At 36.1% G+C, this 23525-nt stretch overlaps 6 protein-coding genes, 1 long non-coding RNA gene and 1 other non-coding gene across 9 annotated transcripts; 4 read left to right on the forward strand and 4 right to left on the reverse strand.

Annotated features, from left to right (window-relative positions):
* Window positions 1–813: 813 nt before the first annotated feature.
* Window positions 814–5834, reverse strand: LOC105967226 (Protein kinase superfamily protein). The gene is made up of 14 exons (XM_012991823.2): window positions 5517–5834; window positions 5234–5357; window positions 4744–4981; window positions 4517–4558; window positions 4024–4095; window positions 3799–3934; window positions 3476–3633; window positions 3126–3210; window positions 2764–2954; window positions 2520–2681; window positions 2286–2435; window positions 1930–2190; window positions 1459–1737; window positions 814–1080 (listed from the first exon to the last, which is right to left on the reverse strand). The coding sequence occupies exons 1-14, from the start codon at window positions 5569–5571 to the stop codon at window positions 835–837; spliced, it is 2199 nt and encodes a 732-aa protein (XP_012847277.2). The 5' UTR covers window positions 5572–5834; the 3' UTR covers window positions 814–834.
* Window positions 5835–7186: 1352 nt separating this feature from the next.
* LOC105967055 (uncharacterized) lies at window positions 7187–7817 on the forward strand. The gene is made up of 2 exons (XR_001173628.2): window positions 7187–7420; window positions 7522–7817. It is a non-coding gene; the product is annotated as an uncharacterized LOC105967055 (long non-coding RNA).
* Window positions 7818–8247: 430 nt separating this feature from the next.
* LOC105967004 (F-box protein At5g49610) lies at window positions 8248–9714 on the reverse strand. The gene is made up of 2 exons (XM_012991568.2): window positions 9200–9714; window positions 8248–9106 (listed from the first exon to the last, which is right to left on the reverse strand). Exons 1-2 carry the CDS (start codon window positions 9712–9714, stop codon window positions 8503–8505), a joined length of 1119 nt encoding a protein of 372 aa, XP_012847022.2. The 3' UTR covers window positions 8248–8502.
* Window positions 9715–10262: 548 nt separating this feature from the next.
* LOC148770817 (U6 spliceosomal RNA) lies at window positions 10263–10365 on the forward strand. Its single transcript, XR_016031455.1, has one exon. It is a non-coding gene; the product is annotated as a U6 spliceosomal RNA (small nuclear RNA).
* Window positions 10366–11995: 1630 nt separating this feature from the next.
* Window positions 11996–12566, reverse strand: MAPR2 (membrane-associated progesterone binding protein 2). Its single transcript, XM_012991855.2, has one exon. The coding sequence runs from the start codon at window positions 12515–12517 to the stop codon at window positions 12212–12214; it is 306 nt and encodes a 101-aa protein (XP_012847309.1). The 5' UTR covers window positions 12518–12566; the 3' UTR covers window positions 11996–12211.
* An 862-nt stretch (window positions 12567–13428) lies between these two features.
* On the reverse strand, window positions 13429–15456 carry LOC105967051 (ER membrane protein complex subunit-like protein). The gene is made up of 6 exons (XM_012991614.2): window positions 15120–15456; window positions 14960–15016; window positions 14489–14642; window positions 14283–14380; window positions 14090–14155; window positions 13429–13670 (listed from the first exon to the last, which is right to left on the reverse strand). Exons 1-6 carry the CDS (start codon window positions 15246–15248, stop codon window positions 13632–13634), a joined length of 543 nt encoding a protein of 180 aa, XP_012847068.2. The 5' UTR covers window positions 15249–15456; the 3' UTR covers window positions 13429–13631.
* A 934-nt stretch (window positions 15457–16390) lies between these two features.
* LOC105967265 (DnaJ/Hsp40 cysteine-rich domain superfamily protein) lies at window positions 16391–18381 on the forward strand. The gene is made up of 3 exons (XM_012991867.2): window positions 16391–16791; window positions 17763–17912; window positions 18020–18381. Exons 1-3 carry the CDS (start codon window positions 16621–16623, stop codon window positions 18098–18100), a joined length of 402 nt encoding a protein of 133 aa, XP_012847321.1. The 5' UTR covers window positions 16391–16620; the 3' UTR covers window positions 18101–18381.
* A 718-nt stretch (window positions 18382–19099) lies between these two features.
* LOC105967224 (zinc finger (CCCH-type) family protein / D111/G-patch domain-containing protein) lies at window positions 19100–22488 on the forward strand. 2 transcript variants are annotated; one of them, XM_088818090.1, is made up of 5 exons: window positions 19100–19309; window positions 19923–20231; window positions 21034–21094; window positions 21306–22316; window positions 22440–22488. In XM_088818090.1, exons 1-4 carry the CDS (start codon window positions 19181–19183, stop codon window positions 22298–22300), a joined length of 1494 nt encoding a protein of 497 aa, XP_088674216.1. In that variant the 5' UTR covers window positions 19100–19180; the 3' UTR covers window positions 22301–22316; window positions 22440–22488. The 2 variants fall into 2 exon arrangements, with proteins under 2 accessions (XP_088674216.1, XP_012847276.2); XM_012991822.2 differs by having other exon boundaries at window positions 21306–22488.
* Window positions 22489–23525: the final 1037 nt, after the last annotated feature.

Below are 23525 nucleotides of genomic sequence, written 5' to 3' on the forward strand. Positions count from 1 at the left end.
TTGTGGAAAAAGTTTTCCGCTCCAATTTCCAACTTTTGCATTTTTTAAGAACGGTATTATGATTATTTTTCACTTCCACGAAAATAGTTCTTGTTTTTTTCCCGAAAGTACTAATCCGGATCCAACCCATCCAATTTTCGCCACAGTTAATTATCGTTTGGAAACGAAGCCTTATGTTTGTAAAAATAATAATTATCCCAAAGATTACTCACAATCATCAATTTAAATTTTAAAAACTTTTGCCTACACCTTTAAGCTCTCGAATACGTGCATAATAAAACATATTGCGGTTCCCATTATTATAAGTTGTCGTCATGCAACAGGGTGTCAGTGAGTTTTATTATATGTAGATCAGTGGTTCAAGATTACACAGCGTATTTCACCGGGTATAGCATCTACGATACCACTTAAACCTCCAAGACGAGTAAGCAGATTTATGGACAAATGGTTGCGGTGGGCTGTAAAAGGAGTTGAAATTCTCCAACCGCAATAAACTACTACTCCGATATCTGACCCTACACACCAATTTGTCAACATATCTACCATTCAAAGTGTTACACATTCTCTTCTAATCATGCTTAGTAAGAAAGTAACGATAATTGGGTGCGAAACCTTCGACAAATCATATGCTATTACAAGTTTCAAAAGCTCCATCATTGATATTCATTTTGCACTATAATCATCTTTAAGATTCAAATTTCACCATAATATCTACCAATCATGCTTCGTGAGAAATTATCGACAAATCACGCCATTACATGTATAGATTGAGAGAGAAAGAGAGAAAGTGACGACAATAAAAAACACGGAAAATAGGTAAGATTTTGAGATTGACTAAAAATTTCGAGGACGATTATCGGAAAAGTTATGCATGATCTTTGATATACAAACCCACAAAGTATCGGGCAGTTTGTGAGAAGAGTGTGCTAATAATGCAGATAATATGTCAAATGCAAACCTTTGAAACTCGGGTTTTAATGCCATCCTTAAACCCATAGCTGTCCATACATCTGGAGCTAACCCTACTGCATGTCTAAAACACCGAAGCCCATTAACCATTCTCAACAGCATTGCCTCACCCTGTTAGAAAAAGAAAAAAAAAATCGGATCAGTCTACAAATGATATAATTCGGAGTCAAAATTAGAATAGAATTTCCTAATCCCGAACCGAAAAATTTCTGACGCAATTAATATTGTATGTGACTAAAGTTTTGGAAATTCCGAATCCCACCAATTCCGATCCGAAAAATTCCCGATTTTGGAAAAAGTTTTTTAGTTCCAAGTTCGATTCTTCCGATATTGTTTGGAGCACAATTGGAATTAGTTTTCTACTTCCAAAAAAATGGAATGTTTCAGAAAGTGCTAATTCCAGTCCGACCCGTCCGATTTCTACCCTTACTGCAAATGATAGGATGCGTAAATTTGTCAAAAAATATTTCATAGAACATAAACACAAACCTCAACTTCTGGCCTGGTAGCTTCAAAATCTTCATCGGAGAAGCATGAAACAACTTCTTGTTCAAGGAAAGTATCAGCTGCCTCAAGTATGTCTCTGAGAAGGAAAACCCTAACCCTAGAGCCTTTCTTTGACAAAATAAATTGGAAAAGATCCTCAGTAGCAGACACAACAGCATGCATATCAAACGATTTCCATCCTAACGGATCGGTAGAATTTTCTCGAGATTTTGACGAAGCCCCGTCGGTTTCAGAATCAGCTTGTCCAGATATTGCTGCTATCTGAAAACAACAAAAGTGTACAGTTAAAAAAACGTTAATTGAGTTTTATACGAAATGTTAATAAAAGGGACGATATAACAACACAAACAAGTACAGACATTGCATTGCATAGTGAAGGATGTGGAGAAATGAGTTTTTAGGTGTACTGCAGAAAGAAGAAATGACAGAAGGGTAAAAGAGGAAAATGCCCACCAGTTTTTCCAGCCGGTTCCATCTTATAGAGCCATCGTTCCGGATTAAAAGTTGGCCGAGGATTTTCCTCATGTCGGGACTGGGGTCCGCCAATAGCCGACCAATGACAAAAGGATACGCACTCTCCACCACTTTGAACTCGGGATCCAAAACTTTTGCAGTTCCTTCAAGTGATCCAAGAGCTCTTATTACCAACGCATAATCCGGTGGGAGAGAGAAATTGAATTCGTACATGACATCGTATAACTGATTCATTATTCCCTGCGAGTCAAATGAAGATAATTCGTAATAAGTTGAGGTAAGTAAATAAGAAATGATCTACATTCTACAATATACGATACACAGAATATGAGAACCTGGAAATCTTGGGATAGCCTCGTTCCATCACCAAAGGATGTCTGCAAAGCATCTGACACAGACTGTATGTCAATCCCTTCCGGTAAAAATCCCAGAGATAAAAAGTCGTTTGCCAATCCAAGAGAGTCTCGATTGACAAAGTGCACCAGCTGGACAAATGGAATATTCCAAAATAAGCGAATAGAGAATATTATATTCGTGGAAAAAAAAAAACACCAAAAATGGGCTCTCACCACTCTAATTAGTCCCACACGATAGTGACGTGGAATATCGCCCATCATTCCAAAGTCAAAATACGCAAGGGAACCATCCTTAGTTGCAACAAGGTTTCCAGGGTGAGGATCAGCATGGAAAAACCCCACCTCGAGTAATTGCCTCAGAGAGCAGTACAAACCCTAAATCAATCAGGAAAAAACGAAGAAGATTAAATTCGGACAAGTCATAACATAATAAAAGGGCATTGTCATCTTTTATTACCTCATCGATCAGTTGCTTCCGGTTCAAACTGGCTGCTCTAAGACGACTGTCGTCAGTTAGTTTAATTCCGTCAACCCATTCCATAGTAAGGACAGCTTTGCGGGTTAGATTCCAATATATTTTGGGAACTTTGACGCCAATGACTTGCTTATGCGCTGAAGTTGAATCCTTTGAGTATGTTTTCTCATTACCTAACAATCAACAGAATACTTTAAGATATCATACATCTGATCCCTCTCCCTCCCTCTCTCTCTCTATACTATATGTGTGAGTGTGTGTGTGTGTGTGTGTGTGTGCATATATGTATGTAAGTAAAATAAAATAAATAAAAATGCAATTGTCTAAAGTCGGGAAGAACATACTGGAGTCGCAGCCATAGAGAGCAGCAAAGCGCTCAGCGTTTTGACCCTCAAGGATGTAGTCAATCTCGTGAAACATATGCCTCACCTATCGATTAGCAAAATATCGATAAACTCATTAGGTTTATTTCTTTAGAGCAACCCGCCCTTTGAGAGTAAAGGAGAATCAGATTCAGTTTAACATAAAATAGCAATCCAAAATACGATAAAGTAGACTAATGCTGAAGAAACTTCCACCAACTTATAGAAAATAATTTGCATCAGAGATATGACACGAGAATGACTTGACAAACAATACTAAGTAGCGTGTAGCTGATTGGTACATGATATAAAATCACAATAAGGAAGCTCACCATTTCATTCACTGCTACTAATAAATCTTTACGAGCTTTGGCAAAACGCTTTAATTGGCCTCCAATCATATTGAATAGCAGGGCATCGACGGTCAATGAATGGGACATACCGGGTCTCTGGACTTTGACTGCTACAAGCTCTCCAGAGTGCAAGTGAGCTGCAAAACTTGAAGCAGCAACCCGACATTTAGTCAAATTTGCTAATACCCATTATACCCCCCCCCCCCCCCATAGAGACCTCTTTAGTTTTTATCTCTTCCTACCCGAACAGAACACATACAGATATACATTTCCTTACAGACATCAGTTCTCTAAAGCCTAACCTTTATAAACCTGTCCGAGTGATGCTGCAGCAATAGGCTCCTTGCTGATGTCAGCAAATATCTTCGATATTGGCATTCCCAACTGGGATTCAATGGATTTAATGGCAACATCATTTGGAAATGGAGGTATTTGATCCTGGAATTGGTACGAGAATTCAATTGTAATACAGAAAGCACAAGCGTCAATCACTTGATTTATAAAATAAGACGGAAAAACCAGCATACCTGTAATTTAGCAAGTTCATTGCAATATACTGTAGGCAGTATGTCTGGTCTGGTGCTTAAAGCTTGTCCCAACTGCAAATGGAAAAGTAAGTTAAAAGTAAGATCCTCTTGATCACATTTTACAGCTCGGTTCACTTTATCATAACAACAAAGATAACAACAAAAAATGACCATTTGGCCCCTCACAGTCGCTACATGCATTACTTATCGTCAAATAGCTGTAATACAAAATGCTTTACTGCTGAAAAAACCTTCAGAAGGATGCAAAAAATTAAAATGCAAGATGTGATTCCATGGCTTACAATATGCTTCATGGCTGATAATAAGTTACAGATTCGACTACTTAAATAGATGGACAAGTTCCAGATTCAAAATTTCAAAAGCTGTATTGTTTAACGTAGAAACAATAATGAAAGGATATAACAGATAATAAACCATAATAAGTAAAAAAAAACGCAGAAACCATTTGTTCAGAATATGAAACACAACTTACCTTCACGTAAAAAGGTCCCAAGCTGATAAGAGTTTCACGAAACTGCAACATGTCAATCCAAATTTAAGCAATTGTTAGAGAATTAATAAACCGACAGTTAGAAAAAGTGAACAGTAACAATAGACACTGATTTTCATTATATATACGAACGATTGTTACGCTTATAGTGAAAGAAATTTCAAATAGGACAATTGTACACATGGAAAGTTAATTGTACTAAAACTAACCTTAATCGAACGTTTTTTCATGTCGTGGACGAAGAAGTGCCAAATTGTTAGCTTCAACACATGGAATGAAATAATTGCAGCTCTATACAGAGCCAAGAACGGACCGAAACGGTATACAACAGAAACACTTTTCGAACCAAGTGCACGCCCAAATTGACTTTCGAGTGACTCTTTCCTCAGCTTTGCATACTCAGCCGAAGGCCTTTCACCATGCACACTAGAGTAGGCACTCGAGAAACTGCATCAATTCAAGAAACAACCACGAAAATGAGAGAGAATACCCAAGTTGCTCCGAAATTAAAATCGACCCACTAAATCTATGGTACGAACACCACCACTTGATAACGAAGAGGGGTTTATCGATTACTAGTTATTCCAAGAGCCAGTGTAGAATCTAATAATATAGAACTTCGTAAATTTAACCATCAATTACTCATTTGAATCAAAGAACAATTTGAAAAAACACAAATATCTAAGTATGTAGCCTTACAATCGTGGTCTTAAAAAGCGCGATAACAAATCATCATTGTGCATTTTTCTAATAAGATCTTTCTGCCCTTCGAGCATCATCATCCTCCACCTTATTGTATCTGCAGAATTTCCATTCTTCAAAACTGCGACAATTCGAACAAAATACACACCTCAAAATGATGGGGAAACATCCCTTCTCAATCACATCATTCAAAAAATTTCAAAGGAAAAAACCGAACCGACAGTGCAGTAAACACAAAATTGAGAGAAAATTATCAACACTCGACAGAGAGAGAAATTACCCGATGAGTGGGCGGTGATACGGCGCCGTTTGAGGAAAACAACCAGGCTCCTCATGGAGATGGAACGAAGCTGCTGATAATTTTAAGAACTCTTACGAATTGAGATGCAATCCCATTCGATACTGGATCCCAAGGTGTTTGATGAAATGCGTAGCTGAATATTTATGTTTTTTTTTCTTGGAAGCGGTGCTGCCTTGGGCGAATTGCTGCAGTTTCTTTCACTGAAAAAATAATAAGGGTTAATTGCAATTTTGCCGCTTATACTCTCTAATTGAAAGAGCGCCCCTTTACTTTCTTATTTTGTAATTTGCCCCCAAATATGATGCAACTAATTACATAAAAAGCAATTAAAAAAATCATATCATTCAATCAGAATATTTTTATTTTTTATATAACATTTAAGTTTATACTTTAATTGTTTTAACCAGCACGGTAATAATAATCTATAATTGAGTTCACATGTGGTGTAGACGAGGAAAAATATATAAATGAGTGAAGGTGAATGTGGAAATATATGTGTATATACATTTATTTATTCTTTATTTTTCGTGTTCGGAAAGTTAGGTTCAATATATTATATGTTGTAGAAAATTAGTGATCGACTTATTTTAAATTGGAAGGGACAAAATGATGTAAGAAAAAATCTGATGTAAATTTTAACTTAGAGATAGTATTGGGGATAAAGTAGAATTAACGGAAGTAAGAAATAAAATACTAGCAAAATGGAGGGGGGAACAAGCAATTAGAAGAAAGAAAACGGCTAGGCTTGGCGAAGTGACACGTTTATTAGTACTTGACACATATGCATAAACTCCTAACAGCAAATATATAAATTATTATTTTTATTTTTTTAATGAAGAAAAACCACTACACTCTTGTATAATAATTTGCAAACCATATGAGAAAACGTAAAAAAAATATTTTTCAGAGTAATATTCATATTTTAGAACGCATATTTTCACTATAATTGCATTTGCTGCATTTCGAATGAGAGGATTTTAATTTACACATGAAAAATTTTAGAAGAATAAATACGAACACAGTATATCAACACGAATACACGATAACTTAAAACTTGAAATTTAGTATTAAATAGATTTATTCGAAATTGGAACTAGAGATTATAAACTAATGAAATTTACAGAAATTGTGCCAATTCCGAGGCATTTTGAAACCAGAATGAATTTTTGCCTCCGGTTTTTTTGGAACAAAAATTGGAACTTATTTATTACTTTCCGAAGAAAATTAGAATTTTTTCGAGAAAGTCATTTCCGATCTACAGATTTCCGCTCCCAGGTGAAAGTCTTATTTTCTTATCTTAATATAACCTTACCTTTAAAAATTAGGCAAATTACGGCCGCCCCTGAATTATGGTCAAGTTACGGAAATCCCCCTTATGTTTGGGTAATTACAGACACCCTTCAACTATATATTATCTTACGAAAAGACCGCTCCAGAGATAAATTTATGGATGTTAATTCGGTAAAACCGAACACAAAATTTCTGTACGCTAGCATTTCATACCGTTACCGAACTAAACATACGATTTGGTTCGGTTTACGTAAAAATATTTAAAATGATGGGGGTTGTAATTACCCAAACAATATGATTTTTTTCTTCCTAATTTAAAAATGAAATGTAAATATTAGTTGATGAGAGGGCTTAAAAGTAATTAACTCAAGCTTCTTCCCCCAAACGAAGACGAAACACACACACACACACCAAATAGAAGGGTTTAAGACTACTTCTGCACAACTGTAAATACAAAGCGGGAGTCAAAAAGAAAAAAAAAAAAAAAGAATTAATTAATGGCGAATCAGCAGCAAGCATCGATTCGGCCATGGTTTCTCGACATCGTACCTCTCCTCGTCGTCCTTCTCATCGTTGCCCACGTGCTCGCCTTGGTCGGTGCTCTCTATTTTGAGATCAATACTTCTTTTCTCGAATCTCTGTTAATCCGGTTTTTTTTTTTTTTTTTTTTTTTTTTTTTTTTAAATTTGTGTAGGTTTATTGGATTTACAAATTAGCAACTCAGAAGCAGCCTCCAAGAGCGAAAAGGCACTAAAATTTGGTGAAGCAGTGAAAAACATATTCGGATTTGCAGATGATTAGAAGATGTAAGAAGAATTTGATTTTGTATTTTTTTGCTTCCGGTGTTCAATTACTTTTCTGCAGATTAGGGTTTTTTTTTTGAGTTGACTGATCATTTGCTTTTCTCTTCTTAGTCAAATAGAGAGAATTTATACTGTGTCAATTGATTTGATGAATCTTGATTTGGAATGTTTTTTTTATTTGATCCGTTTTTTCGAAAATAATCGTAGATTCACGAGTGTTGAATTAGGAAACCGGAACATAGTAAAAACGCATCCCGATTTTTGAACTCCGATTTGATCTGCCATTGCATTGATATTCGATAATGTAATGTTTCTTGTATTCTCATGATTACCAAGTTCGTATACGATATTTTCTTCTCGTTGATTTGAAACCAATTTAAATTTCCGTCTAGGGGAATCTTTATTGCTGATTTGTTTTTCATTTTTAGTGGCATGTTCTCTTTCGATTAGATTGAATGTGTCTCGGAATATTTCTTTGGCATCTTCGTTTTTAAGGTTTGTGTGGGGTTAGGGTTTCTTTAAGCACCGACAATTTAAGCTGACACGTTATTGACATTTATTCTACAAATGCTTTTGTATCGTATATATATTAGCTAACCGTTTAATGCTCTTATTAGGGCAAGAAATAATGGTAATATTTTCATCTTGTCTAGTCTCTGGATGAACGAACTCTGGTTTATGTTGTTGTTTTGATTGGCTTAGGATGTTTTGATTTCTACCGAGTTTTAGTCTTGTGTTCGACTTTACTATTTCCGATAAACCTTATTTGTCATGGAAATTATCTCTAATTTGATTCGACTCTATAGAAATACCAAAAGTACAAAATCAAGAATGTCATGTCTAAAACTAATTAGGGTTCTAAAATCAACTAATTAACTCTTCCCAAAATCAACACGATCGAAATCAGACCTAAACTGAAAAACCTCGCGCGCATCTCTAAGCCTATCCAACTTCACCTTATTGATCAAACTTCGATCTTGAATTTTGTAAAACACGACTTCGTCAGCAGCCTTCAGGAATAGAATACCGGCATTGTACATACCAGCTGGATTAGCATATCTTTCAACCATGTCGTTTATAAGTACCTTTTTACTATTGGTCCTCCAATTGATCTTCGACTCGTTTTCTTCGTCGGTTAACCATATTTCCATATTAACGCTGTTGTTGCTATCTTCTTCTTGGGTAGTGCAAACCAATCCGAGCCTTCCCTCGTACTCCACCAACTTGTTCGATAATCTGTTGTTGTCGGTGTTGTGCAAGTGTTCTGGCAAAGTGAATATATGGAAAGATTCTTGTACTAGGTTAAATTTAAGGATGTTGTTGTCGTTTGTCAGCCAGTGGATCGAGTTGTTGATCGAGACAGGTTGGGCTGAGTCGCGTATTAACTCGGGGTACGGCAAGTTTACGTCTTGTATTTTCCTCCATGCCCGTGTTTCTGAATCGAATATCTCGCAGTAGTATGTGCAGTACTTAGGCCTAAAGAAATAAAATAATAATAATAATGAAATTATAACAGCGAAGAATTTAAAAAAACCGAAACAAGAAGAGGTAAAAATATAGAGAACATACTCTTTAATAATGCCATCCCGCGATAATCGGACAATCTTGTAGCGCAGAGGAGTCGACCCGAGAACCATGATTGCGATCGAAACGGTAGTGTAATCGTCAAGTCGAGGTTTGGGCAAATCTTGCCATTGTTGAGTAGCCGGTTTGCAGACGCAGTACTGATAATCGCTAGAGTCCCTTTTCTTCAGACAACATAAAATCCCTTGATTGCATGAAGCCAATATCCTCGTATTCTCAGGCAACCTTAAAACCGGTAGTTTATTATTATTACTATTATTGTTATTGTCGAGGCACACAAACATTGATACGTAGTTGCACTTTCGAACGTCTTGGACGAAATATCCGTACAAGTTTTTAGTATTTTGGCAGTAAAGAGGCATGAAACTCGATTCGTAGATAAGCTGTTTCCATTCTTTGCACACGGACTTGCATGTGTCCAATGTTTTCAAAGACGTTGTTCGACTTATAATGTCGAACACTATGTCGGTTGGAAGTTTTTCGGACGATGATTTGCCCATCTTTTGGGATTTTAATATTGATAAATATTCTTGATTTTTTTTTTTTGTGAGATTGATTCTGCTTTTGGATGATGAAAAAGAGGAGAGAGTATGGGGTTTATATAGAAGGTCGGTTAAGGGTTTTAGATGTGCGTGAAACAGAGTCTTGAAGTAAAAGGAATTAATTTGAATTTTGAAGGGTAACAATCTTGTATTTGGTTTAGGATTTGTCTTAAAAAAAAAAAAGGAAATAATTAGTGCAAGTTGTATTGAATTGAACAAATAATAATCAGAATTTGATAGGTACTATACTAGGATCAGTTTTACTTTCCTTGTCCGGATTGGAAAACAATTCCTTTTAAGAAATTAAAAATAAAAATTAATTGCCGAATCGTCCTTGAAATTAAACTTGTCCAGAGTTTATTTCCTTTTGTTTTGGGCCAAATAACAAATAAGGCCCAAATACAAAACCAACGGGGCACGCATCTTTTACCTTCAATATTATCCCACATTGAATAAATATGGTAATATGCACACCTATATATACAGTTGCCTAGCAAGTATAGATTGTCCCTTCGGGGACATCCGATAAAATTGGAACGATACAGAGAAGATTAGCATGGCCCCTGCGCAAGGATGACACGCATAAATCGAGAAATGGTCCAAATTTTTTTTTTTCTTTTTCACCCCAATTTTATGTTCTCCAAACCCTAGTTTTTTTTAATTTTTTGTGTAAAAGATTCTCAATTTTGTACTAGTTTCTGTGATTTTATTTACGAATTTAAAAATCAGTGAACAATATTTAGATGAACAATTTATTGACTACATAAAGCTAAACATCTTCTATACATATATTTTAGTGGGGAAAAATGTATAAAAAAGATTTGAAATTTTTTTACAATTCTTTGCAAAAATTGTGTGCTATAGTATACGGAAAACATTGTGCTAGCTTAGATGCTAGTATGCAATTTTTCGTGATTTTGTTTCTAAATTACTCTTTACATTACAGTATCAAAATCGAAATATTACACATGCATGACAAGGCCACCTGTCGTAATTAAACAGCAAAAATCGATATCGAAACAATGCTAATCGGGACTTCTTCTAACCTTAATAAAACAACCAACATTATAATCCAAAACCACCCATACTCGCATTTGATCAAGAACATGTGTCGAATCAAAGGGCACAGAATAAATACCAGCTTCGCAATCCAACAAACCTAGCTGAACAACTGTTTTCTGCATGAACTCCCCTCTCGGCAGCCGAAACTTTTTAACACTGTCGGCCGAAACCGAAGCAAAAAAATCTTCTTCCTTATTGCGCGAAACCACCATCGCCCTAACCGATTTCTTATGGTGTGTGAGAGTTGCCGTTGCTTTACCACTGCCGTTTCGTAGGTCCCACAATTTCACAGTCGAATCTTGAGAACCCGTTAAGTGGCGTCTCTGCCTCCGGTGAGTCGGATATCAACGGTGGGGTGGAGGGCGAGGCAGTGGACGTCGCTGAGGTGGCCGTGGTAAGAATGGAAAATTTTGTTGTGCTCGAGATCCCAGCAGTTGATGGATTTGTCGTCGCCGCCGGAGAAAATGCGGGTGTGGGTTTTGCTGGAAGCGAGGGTGCGGGCGTGGGCGGTGAGGGTGAGCTTGAGGCGGCCGGTGGCCAGGTCCAACGGCGCCCAGATGCCCGATTATGACTCTGTAAATCTTCCATAATGGACGGTCGACATATAAACAAGAAAGCAGAGGGGATGTCGGACCCATGTGGGCGAGGGATCTCGGCTTTTGGAGCAAGAAAACAGAGGGGAAACAAAGGCACACCAATCACCGAGCTAATTTTTTTTTTTTTCCACCAACTAATAAGCATAAGCTATACGATGCTACGATGCTGGGTAGCATACACAAGAATAATCACAAAGCTGTTCTCTAAGGACCGGAACCCCCGGGGGGGGGGAGGAAACACTAATACTCAAAGCAGAATCACAATTGATATTTGCATTCTTTACTCACTACCATACTTGTAATCCGGCTAACACGGACCAAATAAACGTAACTAACTTAGCTAACGAGAGTTTAGTTTTCACCCATTATCAAATGCTCATAAAAGGCCAAGTCAGCATTTTCCGAAATTTTCCGAATTACAGAATGCAACTAAAGAAAACTGACAATTTTATCCACTGTAAATCATGTAACATGAAAATACCCAAAATCTCAATCTTCATATATCCAAACCAAATCATTAAACCCTAAAAGAGTTCCTATTCAAGAAAATTAGCCTCAGTTATTCGTCGAAACCAAACACATTTGCAGAAATAGCTAAAAGTTCATAACCACTCTTTTTTTCATTCAATTCATACAAATCCACATGCAACAAAACCACACAACAACAACAACAACACAAGTTATATAAAATGGAACACTTAGGGTTCCTTTTAATTGATTGACCCATCGATCAATCTATATTAAGCCCTAATAATTTGGGGGTTTCTTCATTTTTTTTTAAACTAAATAAACACTCACTAATTGCCAACAACTGTGCCGACGATCGGATACTTGGCCTGAAACTTCCTCTCCCAGTCGTCGAGAACGCCGATCTCTTTCTCGGTGAGTCCGTCGAGGGAAGGAACGACGTCGCTTTCTTCCTTGCTCATCTTCGCGAGTGCGCGGCTGGCGTCCTTGCCGGAGAACACGCAGTAAGAGCCGCCGGGGCCGTAGAAGGACTTTCCGGTGGTGACGTCATAGATCCGGCCGCGGATCGCCACGTAGATGGGCTTCGATGAATCGGAGCCGTCGTAATTTTTCAGCTGCTGGGGAGTGAGCTCCATTTTTTTTTTATTGCAGTTGAGCTTTGGATAGACGCGAGAGTGTGTCTTTGTGTGTGTTTTCGATCGTGTAGATATTTAAACATCGCCGAGTGAGGATCGGACGGTTGTGGATTTATCTATCATAAAGTTAAAAGCAAATAACCATTTTCCTTTTTTCTTTTAATATAAATATAGAGTAAATTACGAAAAAATCTCTCACGTTTGTGTAATTACAGTCCACATTTTTTAAATAAGACGATCAATGTCTCTTGACTTGTAAATAGTAAATCGTGGTTCATCAGAAACTGCATTTTTGCACAAAACGAGTACAAACTAAAAAAGGGAAAATTATAATTTTGGTCCTATATTTTGGTCTCTTTAGGGATTTTTTCAATTTTACATGTAATAATTATGCAAAATTAGTACTTTTAGTCATATTTCACTCGAAGTTTGAATTTCAGCCGTTGTTTAATGATGTACCTAACAAACTCGCAGAAATTTATATATATGTGGACACTTAAAAATTATAAATGCTCCTCTAATTTGATTTATAGATGTGTCATCTCACATAATTAGATGTCGAATTTATCAATTTCCAAACGTCCATATTAGTAAAATGCATCAAATTTATTTGGCGCGTCATAAAATTAAAAATCATGCAAAATATGACTAAAACTACTATATTTGCAAAGTTATTGCATTTAAAACTGAAACATGACAAGTTAGAGGACTAAATTTCTAAATAAGCCAACATAGAGGACCAAAATTACAATTTTCTAAAGTAGAGAATATTTCATCGAATCAAAACTTTCCTTCTCACGCTCCATAATTATCATATATTAATTGTGAAAATCAACCAGAATTATTATTAAAAAATATATATATAACAAAATCCAACTCAGCTACTAACAATCTATTGCATAATAAAACAGTGAGCTAAAGATTTTTCCTCATTAATAAGCATCTTCACATATAGAATTACAAAAAAAATTAAACCAAAAACATAATGCTAAGTGTCGTTGGCCTTATAAACAAAAAAAACGAAATTTCGAAATATGAAGGGAGATTTTTTTATCGAATGTGAAGAATAAATACTGTTTCTTCAGAAATTCCCATTCTCGCTGGAGAAAAAGTGCTAATTGAACGGAATACCACCACCAGAATACTCGACCTCCTAAAAAACGAAGGAAAAAAAATAAGAACCCGTAACATTACGTTAACACACAAATCTTGTGATATTTTGTTAACCGAAGAGTTGTTGGAGATGTTTTCAAATTATAAACAATCCATTTGTAATAATTTGAAACAAATGACATGAAATTTAGCAAGCATGCATTATTGGAGATAAGACTCGTAAAAAAAGCTATAACATGTGAAAAACTCGGGGAAGAAACATGATAATTATGTAAGAATTTTGCTGGATGTGGAATCCAGATTCTATCTAAACACTTAGTAAAACGAAACTTGGCTCCAACACCATTTCGATTTATATAAATTAAAGATTCATCAAATTGCTCGATTATAAGAGACCACAAACATTTTAAGCAAATAAATGAAATTTCAGGACCATGATATTTAAGACAAACGTCAAACCTGAGGTGGAGGCAACGATGAAACCCAATCCGATACATGAGTTGGAAGAAGGCCTAGCGTATTGAGCTGTCGATAACAAACGATTTTTTTCGCAAAATTTCAGAAATGCTTCAAAAAGCTATGCAATAATAAACACTAATTTATAAAATATAAAAAAAAAAAAGAAAATCAGAGTAAAGGTAAGAGAACCAACCTTCCAAACGCCGAATCCTAAGCCTACCAAATTAAGTGCGATAAACACTAATTTCGGCCCTAGCAAATCCACTTTATTGTCCTTGTATGGCTCAAAAACTACGGAATTCAAAATTAATGGTAGTCATCAATATTTAAAGAAACGAAAAAGAGTGAAAATTTCAAAAAGAAACGAAAAATAGACAAAGCTTAAAAAACGATACTCACCTTTCCCAACCGTTCGAAGTGCATTAACGGGCTGCAAAAGAGCCGAAAAAGTTATACCGATGCTAAACAGATGAACTGTACTACCAGCCATCCACATCATAAACGCCATCATGAACAAGTTCTTAAACGGAGCTTGTGCAACTTCCCATGCTTTCTGTTCATACAATCGAAACATTTCGATTATTAGAGAGATAAAAAAAATTATCCAAGACTCGATTTTTTAGCATGAACTCAATCTGAAGGTAAATAGACATTTTTTTTTTCTTCCTTTAATTTAACATAGCTGCTTAAATTACATTATGTATAACCATCATACATCTTACTATCAACATAATCAATCAGCAAAAAAATTGAATTGCAATCAGACCCAATCGTTAACATAGAACACATCATATAAAATTAACTTCCCCCAAACATCATTCTGGCACAAATCGTATACAAAATTAGGTTAATTAGACGCATAAAACATACCTGGGATTTCCAATTAGCTTCAGCGTCTTTCTTCTGTTTACTCACAGCCGAATCATCCTAACGCAAAGAATTCAAGTAAAAACAGTAGTTCAGACCCAATTTTTTTTTTTTCTAAATTTGAAAACCCTCAAAATCGAATCAATTAAAGCTCGCAGATTACCTGTTCTTGTGAAGCGCGAGTGAATCCCGGTGGATCGGGGATATCGCGCGACGAATGCGACGTCGAATTGTCGGTGAAATCAACGGCCCACCGCCGGCCGGAGCCCATTACAGCTTTGCCCTTGTCCATATTTCTCTCTTCTCTTTTTGTTCACAACGGCGTCGTTTACTGTGGGGAGATTTTTTTGTTTCAGGGAATCAGGATCGAACCTTCTACCAAGAGAGGAGAGGTGCTGTTTGGTTGTGGGTTAAAGTGTATAATGCATGGGTTTTAGCATAAAACCAAATTATCTTTTAATTTTTTTTTTTTAAATATTACTCATAATTAAAAATAAATTGTACACATGGTGAATTAAAGTATATTTATGGTTCATATTTTATTTCTTGATTCTAATTTGACGTGCCCTCTGAGCCATCATGATATGACTGTTTTACTTTAAAGGGCGAGGCCTAGGAAAGTCACGATCATTTTTCTAGCGATTTCCACGGAAATCTCGCTTTTATGTTACCAATATACGATTATGATTGTTTATTCTAATTAGAGTGCTCGCTAGGGGTGCGAACAAGCCGAGCTCGTCAGAATATACATGCTCAAGCTCAAGCTCGTATCCCATTTTAAAAGCTCGAACTCGAGCTCGAGCTCTCATTTTCCAAGCTTCAAGCTCAAGTTCAAGTTGATTCATCGAGCTCACCTCATTTAGTTAATTTTTAGTTTTTTGTTTCTAATTTTTATATTAATATTTTTTTATTTTATCAGCTCAAATTCTTTATATGACTATAAAAATAAAAATAAATTATTAAAACAAATATTATTATGTATATTATTTAAATAAAAAACAAATAAGTAAAAAGGCTCACGAGCTGTCGAACAACTATAATCAGGCTCGGTCTCGAGTTCGAACTTGTTCGAGAGTTCGAGCTTTTAGGGAGTCGGCTCATCGAGTTCACGAGCCGGTTCAGCTCATTTACCACCCCTAGTGCTCGCGGCATAGGGTTCTCGAATTGGCTAGTTTTGATTTAATTAAAAAAAATCTATCATCCATTTTATACAATTTGACCTCTAATCCAAATTGAAAATTAATTTTCAAAACTCACCCTAATTATTTAATTTTTCAAAATATTTAAGAAAAGGCCCTTTAAAATTTTTTAATTGATGAGGGCTCGTTCGAAATTTAACTTTCGGCCCAGTCCAATATCCAGGATCCGGTTTTTGTCAACCGGCCGCGGCCGGTCCGAGATTTTTATCTTCACTTCTTGCTCGTAAACCCGACTGAAGTTTCAGCAAAAAAATCGTCTGCGCCACAAGAAATTGTCAAAATTAGTACACGAAAAGGACAAAATTCCCACCAAAAATAAACTCACAACACGCAATCTGACAACCAAAATATCTCCGTTTTGGTAATTACGCTGACCCAATTCGAAATTTTGACGAACCCTTGTTCTCCATAAAATTCACAATTCCGTAATTTTGGGGGCAAAAAAAGTAATTGAAGATATTAGAAATGTCGAGTAGCTGTTGTTTTTGCTGTAGACCGAGTAACTTGTTTGTGATGCAGCCGAAAAAGGTGGAATTGATGAGGGCGAAGAGGGTTTGTGTAAGAGCTTCAAAGGTGGAGTCTTGTGGGAACCCTAATTTTCTTCAACGAATGGAACGTGCTTGGTTGATTTCTCAGGTACTTTCTCTCTCCTTTTTTTTTTTTTTTTTTTTTATTTATTAATTTTTTTTAGGGCAAGTGTTTAATGGGTTTCCCTGTTGAATGGTTGAAAAATTCGTGTTCATTTGATTATGTTGGATTTCAGTGATAAATTGTAAAATTAGTTTGCTCATTGAATTTGAGCTTGGACCTCCAAGTATCTGGTTGTTACGATTTTACGGTTTCGATTTCTCGATTTCGACGGTGGAGAAGATGAGAATTTCATAATATCAATTTTCATTTGAGTATTCGGTGCTCCACTGCACACATGTACTTATAGAATCGGAAGTAAATCGAAACTCGTTACAATTTGTTAGACCAGATCACTTAGAGTGACCACATAGCAACCCGTGTAATCGGGAAATTATTATTTTGGAGATTTATGCTTTATCCACAATATGTGCTGATGAGCTGTTGGACGAGAGACGAACCCGTGTTTGTGATGTATTATTATTAATATCAGTCTTGAACCAAAGGTTTCTTGAAAAAAATTGTTCGACCGAGATTCTGAATACGAAGACTCGTAACTATGATATGTTGAATAGTTGAGATGTATGAAATATATTCGGTATTAGGAGCTTGCTTGAAGCTGTGAAGCCGAATCAAGCAAATGCAGATGTATTCTTAACTTTATCAGTCGGGATTTTCATCGGCAATTTATTCCATACCTTGAGTTTCTTGTTTTGCTAAATGAAGATGTATTCTTCGTTAGGTGAAATTAATCTGTTAACTATCCATCAGAAAAAAAAGGATCAAATGTACATTGTACACGCATGGTGTAATTTTACGAGTATTGTTAAGACAGGACTGAATAGTGTCGTCGACAATCGATCGATCAAGACAGTCGAAAACTGTATAATTGGCTAACTGACATTTTAAGGATTAACCCTACCAAACACTGCTTTTAAATTTTCTGACATAAATAAAATATTTGTCTTAAAAATGCGCAGCAACCTAGGCCCGTTGCATGTTCTTCGTGCGAATCGAAGGGGCACGTGGAATGCAAATGGTGCAGTGGAACTGGTTTCTTCATTCTCGGCGATAACATGCTGTGCCAAGTACCTTCTAGAAACACTACATGCGTTATCTGCTCCGGAAAGGTAAACTTAATCAGTTGAGATATTATTATTATTATTATTATTATTACGATTCCGATTCTTGAAATATCTTTTTTTTTTTTTTATTCCATGTTTTATTTATTTATTAGGGTTCTGCGTGCTGTTCTGATTGCAAAGGAACCGGCTTTCGTGCAAAGTGGCTGGGAGAGCCCCCGATTGATACCAAATAAGGGAGTGTGTACGCGAGTATATATGCTTTATCGATGCTGAATTTGATATTCACCGTTTTTTGATCATTACATATATACTGCAACTTTTGTATGTATATATAGGTATATAGTTTCATTGTTTTGATTTATTTCGAACAAGTGATCGATCGTTGTTGCTGTAAATCCAAATATTTCCAGTTATTGATGACTCTTTTTTTTTTTTTTTTTGACATTGTAACAAATTGTACCATCGGAAATCGCAATTTGACACAAATAATTGGATCATTTTGTTAGAATTTCAATCGAATTTGTATTGAATAAAAATACAAATTAGTTTCGTATTTCAGATGATTTTCCGAATTCATGAACGGTTTATAATGTGGTTCGTACTTAGTACATTGAAGGTTGAGATCTGTTCCGCAATTGATGACCTGTCGATTGGAGCATGTGAGTTTGTGTCAATTGACCCAAGTTCGAATTATTTTGCCAGCGGTTGCTAAGTCAATCTGAACTTGTTATACATGGTTAGCCTGATGTGGTTAAATTCAGGTTCGAATTATCTAGCCTAACGGTCGCTAGGTCGGGTTGAACTTGTCATACATGGTTAGCCTAGTGTGGTTAGATTCGACCATATACTTTAGAATACCGTAAAACTAAAATACGAACGTTGCATCGATTAATATTATATATTCTTGTTATATAATTCCTAAATTCTATAAAATATTTATTCTCACAAGTGGAGAGTAATTAACAAAAAGAGAATTAGTTGGAAGTGGAAGGGTAATTTGGTTATAATATATTTTTTTTGTTTTTTCTTTATAAAATCAATATTTATTAGGACAAATTACGTGTAAGACAATATATAATTGAAGGAGGTGATTGTATCTCAGGGGTTGGCCGTAATTTACCCTATTTATTATTAGCTTTCTTAATACATATACGGGGTAGTAATTGTAATTATTTAAATAAAATGGGCATTTTTGTAAAATTGGGGCAACCAATCTGCATAAATCGCTGTTTTATTTTTTCTTTCATTTAACTGAAAAGCGCTTACTTCTTACACATTGTGGGAGGGCGCACAGTATACTCGGTGGGTTAACAATGGCGGATGAAGAGGAAGAGAGGGTTGTGGAAGATGAGCTCCAATTCCAACTCCAAGAGCAGAAGGATTCTCTCTCCGCCGTCAACGATGCTCTCTCCTCCGACCCCTCTAACGCCGAACTTATTTCTGTACGTAATGCTTCCCTTCAATCTGTGCATACATATGTTATTTATTTATTTTCGTGATTTATTGCGTTGCGATTGATTATGAATTGTTTACCATATTTCATATTTATCGTGGGTAATATTAAATTTTTTCAATTTTTGGTTTGTCTGTTCGCGAATTTCCAGCTTTTAACCTAAGGGGGGATTCCAATTGAAGCTTAATTTTGTGCATTTACTTTAATTCTTGGGCCAACTTGCTTGAGATTTTTGTTTTCGATGTATGTCGAATGGTGAGTACTTCGTAGTGTAATTCGTAAGGTTGCTGTTGATCTTACCATGATGCTTTAAGTATGATTATATGTGCTAATGCAACCTGATTTGCGGTTTTTTTATTAATCGAACACCTAAAATTAGAATTCTTTCTCATTTGCAGTGTATGTGCAGTAACGACTAGTAATTTATGAGTTTGTTGTCGAGCCCTTATCTGGCGTGCTAACATTTTGTTTAACGATAAAATAAGAACTTCTCTGTTTAGTTACGTATTCAGTGTAGCTGAGATGGAAATTTATAGGCTGAATTGTACCTTTTAGTTACGTATTCAGTGTCTCTTCTAACTTGTACGTTACGTATTGTATAGGTTCATGTTGAGCTTATTCAGTCCATAAAAGATGCTGAGGAGGGCCTTTTTCAATTGAAAAAATCGAGATTGTTGAGAGAGGCGGATTCTATTTTGGAAGGTTCGTTGAGTTCTAATGATGTCAAAGTGGATCTTCTGGATCCAAGAGATAATGAAGCTGAACCATTGGTGGATGAGGAATATTCCGTCGGCTCAAAATGTAGATTCCGCCATACTGATGGAAGGTGGTACAATGGGCTCGTTGTTGGTTTGGAAGGTTCTGAATCGGCAAAGATAACCTTTCTTAATCCAACGTCTGAAAGCATGTTGGTGGGTTAACTTTTCTTAATCTTATTTCAGTTCTTGATCCTTCTGTTTATTACTTCCTTTATATATCAGTAGTTCTTTTTCTATTAAATCTACGATCTCAGTTAATTCAACTTTTATACATAAAACTGATCAAGGGAAGATGATAAGTTTTAAACTGATTTCTTCGTAAATCTTTGAGTTGGCTAGTTGGGAACTTGGCATAAGATTGATCAATGGAAGGTGATATTTTTTTAATCTGTAGTTCCGTAATATATCTCAGTTTCATGCCGGGATTTTCGCAGTAGTTGACTACTGATTATGCGCCTGAAAATCTTTGAGTTATGACAGGCGAAATCTGCTCGAGGTATTATTTACGTGAAATTTTGGTTGGATTTAACAGTTTTTTAAGCTGAATTCTTCTTCTCTCTCTAGATATGCATTGGCACATGCACTACTTGAATCATCTTGACGGTTTGTCTAAAATTCTAGTAGTGCTTTTTGACGACTGAACATTTCTTGAAATTAGATTCCAGAACTCCCGGATAAAGATTTTTGCAATGGCAGTTGCAATTGAAACAACAAATTGATTTTACCTCACATTTCCAATCCCTTATGCTACCCACTATCTATAATTTGTACTAATTATATCCAATATCCATATATCTTTTTCTGTTTCAGTCAGTAACCTCAAAACTACTTTCTAGAATTCCACTATTCTTATGGCTCGGTGTGTGTTTAATCTTCATTCACTTTGATTTTCATTATGCATGAGAAAGCTGGTTTTATCCGATTCTCTCACTAATACTAGACCACCCTAGTGCAGATGTGCAAGTTCTCTCTACAGCAACGGTGTCGATTTGGTAATAATTGCCGCTTATTACATGGTATGTCTCAAACCAGAACAAATTCGGACTCTAGCCATTCGATACACTTTCTCTATTCCTCGATTTTGTCTTTTCTTGTTTTTTTCCCTATTTGTGTATTGTGTGTCTTGATGAAATACATATAATTTATTTACTCAATATTTTTTATTGACTGGTGTGATTACAGTACTTACAACCTAACTGGTGTCATTTTACTTACTGTTTTTTTCAGGCATTGATGTCCCATTATCTTCCTTAAAAGAATACATTCCTACAACATGGGAGCAGTCTCTGGTGGGGTCCAGCATCTGGGCTTTACCAGATCGCGAAGCGGGGATCTGGAGAGAAGCTGAGCTGGCATCATGGGACGAGAAACTCAGACAGGGGGAGGTCGTTTTTCGTTACGATGGAACTTCATTAAAGCTTGGAACTGAATCCATTACCTTGTCTGAATACGCCGAAGTGAACGAAGAAGATGATACTTGCACAAGTTCTGATTCTAATTCTAGTGACTCCGAAGAAGAAGACTTCTCTCAAGGATTAGGGTTTCTCGAGAGCACAAACTCACAGAGAGGGGTACAAACGGAAACCGCCATTTTCGCCACGTGGGAGAATCACACTCGAGGCATTGCTTCGAAGATGATGGCGAATATGGGCTATCGTGAAGGAATGGGTTTAGGTGTAACTGGACAAGGAATATTAAATCCCATCTCTGTGAAGGTTCTGCCACCTAAGCAATCTCTCGATCGAGCTGTAAAAAATCAAGGAAACCAAGAAAACAATGTGGCCCGTGTGAAGAAACGTACACGAGGTGGTAAGAGAAAACGTGATAAGAAGTTAGCAGCAGCAGCTAAAGCTGCTGAAGAAGAAGGAGAATCGAAGGATGTTTTTTCACTTATCAACACTCGACTAGCGATGCATGGTAAAGGTTCGATAAATGGAGGGGGTTCGGTTAAGAAGCAGCAGAATAAGGGGAATGTGGAGGAGAAGAAAGAGGACAGGTGGGCCCTACTTGCTTACGAAGAGGAGGTAAAGACTTTGAGATTCCAATGTGATAAATTGGAAGAGATGGTGAATCGGAACAGGAAAGAGAAGGCGGTTTACGATGCTGCTATGAGGAAGCTGAACGAAACTCGAAAGGCACTGGCGGATGCTGAGGTGGCGCACGCGTCTACATCGAACGCAGTTGCTAGAAAGGATAAAGAGAAGAAATGGCTCAAATTTTGAAGGCTTGCAAAATGAGGTGAAAAAAACCAAAGCAGTAATATGCTGTATAGGGTTCTCATCAGTTATTTATTCTTAGATCAGCTTTTTTTTTTTTGTTCTTTCATATTTAAGTATGAATATTTTGAAGCTAATTTTGCAGATCCAGGACCAGGACCTAATGGTAATATTAAATCAATTCGTGGGCCAAATTTCATTACGGCAAATAACGAATAACCCCTTGAACTTTGGTTAAATTACGAAAAACACCCCTATCAGTAATTATCAAAACCCTCCTGACTAGCTGTTGATCGAGTTTTATTAAGAGCATTCCCTAGAATTAAAAAGATTATGTCAAATTTCACACCATAAGGGGATTGGTGTAAGAATGAAAAAACATAAGGGGGATTTTGGTAATTTAGGCTAAGTTTTGGGGGATTTTTGTAATTTATCCTAGTTCTTATAATAAAATCAAGATTCGATTGGAGGGAGGGGACAATCTATCTTGAATTTTGTCATTCCAGCCTTTCTTACACCAATAACAAATTTGGGACCATACAAAAGTAAGATTCCTTCCATCCAATTAGTGAAATTACCAATTAGAATAATAAATATAACAATCTATTTAACAAACATCAATAATTAAACTTGAATAAATTTGAAAGAAAAAAAAAACCCATCTGTGAAAATAAATTTTTATATATTATTAGCATAGCCGTCCACATCAATTATTATTCATGGATTAACTAATTAGACCATTTTTTCGTCCAATAGGGGAATAATTTTTTTTTTTTTTTGCTTTACTAATAAAAGAACTCGCAATCAACTGTATAGACTATACTTGCACTGTGCGAATCTATGCTCTCATATAATAACTTGTAAACTACATGAGATACGTAAATCATAATAGATTAACTATGTGTGACGAGCTCGACTCAGCGACTATTAACAAGTGGCATAGAAGAATAATTGGTATAACTTGTTCTTGTCCTGCATGGTACCAACAATCATATTTTTAATAAGTGGGTAGGGGCATAATGATAAATAAAATAATTAAAGTTGGTAATTTACCACCAAGTTTGTTGAGTAAAAAATGGTCCAATTTTATCAAATTGGGAGGTGCCACCACTAACTCAAAGTTGACTAGTGACCAATTAGGTGAGGTCTTTCTTTTCCACTCTTTATTTGACTTGTGGGTGATTTTAAGAAGCTTCCCAAAGAAGAAAATAAAATAAAATAATGAATAGGA

The sequence above is a fragment of the Erythranthe guttata genome, chromosome 5 (assembly GCF_056151865.1).
Source record: "Erythranthe guttata isolate IM_541 chromosome 5, IM_541, whole genome shotgun sequence".
Taxonomy (NCBI): Eukaryota; Viridiplantae; Streptophyta; class Magnoliopsida; order Lamiales; family Phrymaceae; genus Erythranthe; species Erythranthe guttata.